This window comes from Triticum aestivum, chromosome 7A (genome assembly GCF_018294505.1).
Source record: "Triticum aestivum cultivar Chinese Spring chromosome 7A, IWGSC CS RefSeq v2.1, whole genome shotgun sequence".
NCBI lineage: Eukaryota > Viridiplantae > Streptophyta > Magnoliopsida > Poales > Poaceae > Triticum > Triticum aestivum.
Window position 1 is genome coordinate 70,826,438 of NC_057812.1, and position 5,719 is coordinate 70,832,156.

Here is a 5,719-nt window from a genome sequence, read left to right on the forward strand (position 1 = left end):
AGGCATCACTTACAATTGTGGATTAATCGTCAACAATATCAAGATAATTAAACTAGTTTTCAAATAGAGTCTAGATCAAACTATCAATCACATTGTATCTGTTGAATCTCTGGAGCACGCGCCTGTGAGCAATACATCATAATATAGTGTAAATTTCTCTAGTTATGCAGATCAATATTAGGACTGTAATCTAACTATACGATCTATCGCCTTCCAATTATCAACGTGCCTAACACAAGGCCCCAAAGTAAACTCCGTCCAGGGTTCCCAATCCTAGCCGCTAACACCAAAGCTTTCTACATGCCACTGCCTCAATACCCCTCTTCTTCCTTGATCAGCGGCCTAGTCAATGGCAAGAGGAGTGGGGACATGGCCATCTTGTTTTCTTTTTCTTAGGTTTTTTTTCTATGGCAACATGACAAAGTGGTGTCGGCCATGGCATGTTGGAATAAGGTCTCCCGGGCTCTTCCTACCTCGATGACGTTTGACCCTGCAGCGACGAAGGGCATATGTTGACTCCGAATCTTGGCAATTGGTGTGTCTTTTCAGGAGAGCTATTTGATGTTCTAGCCTGGTAGCTGCTAACATATACTCCGTATATCTATATATACTTGGCCAAACTTATGAAAGTTTGACTAAGGCTTCCGAGTAATTTGAAACGGACAAAGTAGGGTGTTTGAAATTCCTTGATTGAAAAATTGCTCAAGAGCCTCTACGGTTGGAGAAGGGGTTCTTTACTCCACCGATATTTTGTCGAAATTGCAAGCAATACCACAACAAAGCTCAGAAACCTTTCGATTTGGAGGGAAAGAAGGACCACATCGCTTCATTCATTTCAAGAAATTGCTACTGAATCTAACTGGCCACAACAGAAACTTATTTCTTAACATGAGAGTGCTCCAGTGGGAGAACGAGCTATGCTCAGTTGGGCCACGGACGAAGAACAGTTGATTAACAACACAAATGCAAAATCAAGAAATGCTCGGGTAGAATTCACGAAACAGAATAGGAAATGGTCGCCCGCCTTCTCCACATGGTCGGATTGGATAGATGCCAGGATGTGCTCCTTCAGTTCGTGTGTACACAGCACAATCTCAACTTTCAACTCTGCATTCCAGAAAACATGAACTTAGCATCAGCAAGTAGCCAAATAGTGATGTCATCAGGAAGTATGTGGGTCACAACAGCCAGCTAGGAGAATGTTCGGATGATCTCGGTTCACATCTGCATACTCCACACACACAAACACTCCCCAGTTCCAAAAGAAGTCAAATAGATTACTGCATGTACGTTGTGGGGTGATATTTGCTCCTTCAAATTCTGGAGTTTCATACATACTTCATCCGATTATATACATCCAGGACTTCTCTTCAGAAACTTCTATTTTTGGTTCGTAAGATAGCTAGCTGGTCATGCCGAGCAGTTTCTCTTCAGAACCTTTTAAGTCTACCTTTCTATTACCTCCGTCCTGAATTACTTGTCTTAGATTTGTCAGATACGGATATATCTAGGGAGTATTGTTTTACCTAATCTTCATTTGGGCCAGAAAATCCACACCATCACAATATTTTATCATCACAGCGCACATTTCAATTGATTTTGGGCCAAATGCATGTAATGAAAAGGCATACTCCCTCTGTCACCTTTTACATGGTGTCCTTGTTTTGCATGATTTAACTGTGCTTCAGAAACAATGTCTTATACTCCGTATGTCATAAAGATTATACCATTGGAAACTTTGTTCAAACACGAATCTGATAAAACAATTTTTGTGGAACATAACCCATGTCTGGTTAGTCAATTAATGGTCAAAATTGAGTTTTGAAATGCAAGTGTAAGGAGTATATTGTTGTCCAATTACCATTTTTGGTGTACTCCAGCACTAATGAGATCTGGATATCATGCTAAAAAAAAGATATCTGGATAGTTCGATAAGAACGTGTGGTCGAGAATCCAAATCAGGACTGGTGGACATCAAATATCATGACACTTAGTATGTCTTCACGTCAACTCTCCACAAATTTGGCTGAGACTCACTTCCCAACATCCAATTTTATAATTTGAATGGATAAAAAAATGTATGACAAATATGTTTGCCTAGCACAAAAATGCATTAGGAAAGATATCTATGTACGCCAATGTAACCCACAAATATATTGCTTGACATGCTACTTTTTCAACAAAATATACTACTCCCTCCGTCCGAAAATAAGTGTCTCAACTCTAGTACAACTTTGTACTGAAGTTAGTACAAAGTTGGGACACTTATTTTGGGACAGCGGGAGTATTACAAACCAGTACAAAAAACAAAAACAGAATAATATAAGATAATGCACCAAACATGTGTATCTTTTGATGAAGGAGGCCGGAAGAGTGTTTGCTTCCATTACCTAAACAGTGTCTCGGCCATATAATATCCCAAAAATGCATAACAAAAAATTACATGAGGTCTGGTAATGCCAAAATGAATGGTGAGATTGCGTGTAATCCTTGAAATGCAGATGCAGCAGATCTGACAACATTGTGCAAGCTGTGAAGTCAGTGGGAGTACCCAACTACACATGATGATGGCCCCATCGGTGGCATGAGTCATGTGACCGGGTCAGGCTGTGAGAGGGTCAGGGTGGCCTGATCAGGCAGAAATGGTCCATCGTTATTGCTGTGGCATTACAGTCGTTCATCGTTGGCCCTGCCCAGTCATGGGTTAAGGTTTTTGGTTAGATGAGAGGGCTGTAAACTGGCGAGGGTAGGATGGGCAGGTGGAGGATAACACGTTCAGTGAGTGGCTTGTCAATCTAGAATCTCCTTTCGCGATGTCCAGATGTCATGATTGCACGAGTACATCTAAGGTAGTGATTGCACACAACACATCAAGTTTAAAACAGATTGATTTCAAGCATACTGATATGCGACGAGTTAAGAGAGAGAGGCAATACCTTTGATGAGTCCATTAAATTCCTTCCCAAGTTACCAATATCATCTCCGAAGTCAACAACACCTTCAGTATGCTCCTCCTTATTCTCTGTAGCAGCTTCTTCCTGCATGCCAAAGTTACAATAAGCAGAAGAAAACAATCATGTTATGAAAATGGGAAGGTTACAGACACACCATCTTTGATGAATTGTTTTCTAGTCTGACATTACAAGTGCCCCCCATATCATCTGCACTCTTACCATGCTCCTGTTTATTGCCAATATCACCTTCCTGCATTGTGCAAGAAAGAACTAAACCACATGTGATCAGTTTGTAAGAGGAACTGGCATGCAAATCTCTGCACCAGTTGGACTGTTTCATACAGATAGTTTTGTTCGTATTTACATGAGCAAAATAAGCACATCTTACCTCTAAAACACTAATAGAACAAAAGAATAAGCTTGCAAGAAGGTTTCTCATTTCTCTTGGCTTAAAATTAGTGCAGCTGCAGTCTCTAGCTAGCTTTGCAATCAAATGTAATTACATGTGTAGATTAATAATAGTCTTGTCAAAGATGCCATTAAATAAATATTCCTGTTCTCAGTCTTACTATAAGTATGAGAAGCCAATATCAGTACTGACCTCCTGGACAGCTTTACATAGCTCCTTAGGTGTGTCTTTGGAGTTCAGTGGGTCTGTATCGTTCATATCTTTGGAGCTCAGTGGGTCTATATCATTTGTATCACCGTGCATAAGATAGTGAAGTTACTGCCTTTAATTCCAAGTATATAATACCGCAGATACAAGAATTACCCCTAAACCATCAATTTTATCATACTGGAGTTTTAGCCTTTATATGGCTAATTATCATTGATACAGACCTTTTCAGCAATTCCTCTACTATTCCCTTGCTCATGAACCTCTCCATCATTGTTATTACTTGGAGGGCAGATCTTCCCTTTATCAACATCCTCCTGAAAGCCACAACCAAATTAGATCATAACCAAGCAACAATTTCATCATCAATCAGTAATCATTTAAAACGTTCCAGACCATTGCCGCATCCCCATCACTCAAGGGGCGGTCATTCATCATACTATCAACATCCTCCTCAATCAACAACCAAATTAGAATAACAAACAGTATTCTCGTGATCTCGTCAGTGATGAATAAACACTCGACAACTTTGCACGCCATCATTACCTTCCTGTCATCATTCAAGGAGCCCATCTTCTCCAAACCAACATCCTCCTGAAATCAATAACTAAACCAGATTAACTGACCAGCAATGTCACCAACCATCAACAACCACCATTTTAATGTAACAAGGTACACACCTTCGCTGCATCCTTGTGACCATTCTGCCCAGCATCAGCATTGTCCTGCGACAAACAATTAAATCAGACCAAGTACGAGGACAGTATCGTCAGTGAGCGACCTGCAGAAACAAATGGGCTGAGAAACCTTTGCCTCGTGAGTGGCGGCGGCCGCAGCGGCGCTTGCGCCCTCCCTGGCAAGGAGCGCCTGGCCCAGCCTGCGGCGGGGGTCGATGACGATGCCTGGCAGCCGCTTGACGTCCCAGCCGAGGACGCGGCAGACTGCGGCGGCGAGCGCGCGGTGCGCCTGCGGCCTCCCGACGCGTGTGGCGGCGTGTGCGTGCCGCACGAGGCTGATGCAGTCCCGGAACCGCCTGGCCCGGCCCTTCTTCACATTCCTCCCCACGCACGCCATGCACACGAACTCCCCCTCCCTGTGGCTCCGCTCGTAGTAGCCCCGCAGCGCGGCGTCCCGCTCGAAGAGCCCGAGGAAGAACCCCGCCACCTCGTCCCAGCTGTCTTCCGACTCGGGCCCCTCAACCTCGTTGCAGTCCTCGCCCGAGGCGCCGCGCCTGGAGAAGAACTCCTCGGCGGCGCGGAGGGCGTCCCGCTGCGCGAGAGAGGCGGTGGAAGGCTGCTGCTGCGGCCTGGGCGCGGGGGAGACGGGAGTGGAGTTGGGCCAGGAGGAGGGGGCCGTGGGGGCGGGCGCGAGGGACCAGTCGGGGCCGCCGTATTCGGCCTCGGCGGCGCGCTCGATCCTGCGTCGCTTCCGCTGGTCGGCGCGGGCGCGGGTGGCGCGGGAGACTCCGGCGGGTGGCGCGGGATCCCCGGCGGGGGCGGACGGGCCGCTGCGGCAGAGGGAGTGGAGGTAGACCACCTCCTCGAAGCGGCGCTCCTCGTCCGCGTCGTAGTGCGGGGGCGAGGCGGCGGCGCGCGCTGCCGCCTGGCCTCCCTCGCAGGCGACCGCGCGCCGTTCCCGGCTTTGGCGCGTCATCGGAGGCGGCGGCGATTCCTCCTGGCGAGCGGGGGATTCGAGCTAGGGGAGGGAGAAGAAGAGAAAGGGGCGGCGGCGGCGGCGGCGGGCGCGACTGCGTGTCTATTTTGGTTGCGGGAGAGGAGCCCAGGCGGTTGGGCCGCCAACCTCTAGTATATACTGCAGTACCACGAAAATTCATCACATAATATATCATTTTTCAAGCTGCTGAGTATTTACTTCTACTAGAAAAACGCCCGTGCGTTGCCACGGGCTTTTTAATTTTTTTAATCTAATTGCATATATATTCCCTATATTGTTGTATAAAACTTCGTGAATTTTTGGCTTCCAAGGACATTACCTTGGGTCCCTTGTATTCTTTTTTAACATCAACATTAGTCATGTTTATCTCTCTCATACTATGCCAAAAAAAAAATATAGAGAAATATACACTTTTTGTAGTATCATGTGTGACATATATATAGATAAAAATAGTTATTTGTATGTATCCCTTCTG

General features: G+C 45.8%; 1 protein-coding gene across 7 annotated transcripts; it reads right to left on the minus strand.

Moving 5' to 3' along the window:
* Positions 1-798: 798 nt before the first annotated feature.
* Positions 799-5,388, minus strand: LOC123148437 (uncharacterized). Of its 7 annotated transcripts, XR_006473857.1 has the most exons (8): positions 4,378-5,388; positions 4,251-4,295; positions 4,117-4,164; positions 3,795-3,887; positions 3,556-3,641; positions 3,109-3,204; positions 2,937-3,038; positions 799-1,107 (listed from the first exon to the last, which is right to left on the minus strand). XR_006473857.1 is itself a non-coding variant. In XM_044567869.1 (7 exons), exons 1-7 carry the CDS (start codon positions 5,221-5,223, stop codon positions 1,102-1,104), a joined length of 1,236 nt encoding a protein of 411 aa, XP_044423804.1. In that variant the 5' UTR covers positions 5,224-5,379; the 3' UTR covers positions 799-1,101. The 7 variants fall into 7 exon arrangements, 4 of the variants coding, with proteins under 4 accessions (XP_044423804.1, XP_044423803.1, XP_044423801.1 ...); XR_006473856.1 differs by lacking the exon at positions 3,556-3,641 and having other exon boundaries at positions 3,109-3,224; positions 4,378-5,387; XM_044567869.1 differs by lacking the exon at positions 3,556-3,641 and having other exon boundaries at positions 4,378-5,379.
* Between the last annotated feature and the right edge of the window lie 331 nt (positions 5,389-5,719).

Coding starts and splice junctions, on each gene's coding strand:
- LOC123148437 (XM_044567866.1), bottom strand. CDS start 5,223: ATGACGCGCCAAAGCCGGGAACGGCGCGCGGTCGCCTGCGAGGGAGGC. Junction 4,165..4,250: donor GTCACAAGGATGCAGCGAAG/GTGTGTACCTTG, acceptor TATTGATTTCAG/GAGGATGTTGGTTTGGAGAA. Junction 2,845..2,936: donor ATTTAATGGACTCATCAAAG/GTATTGCCTCTC, acceptor TCACTACCTTAG/ATGTACTCGTGCAATCATGA.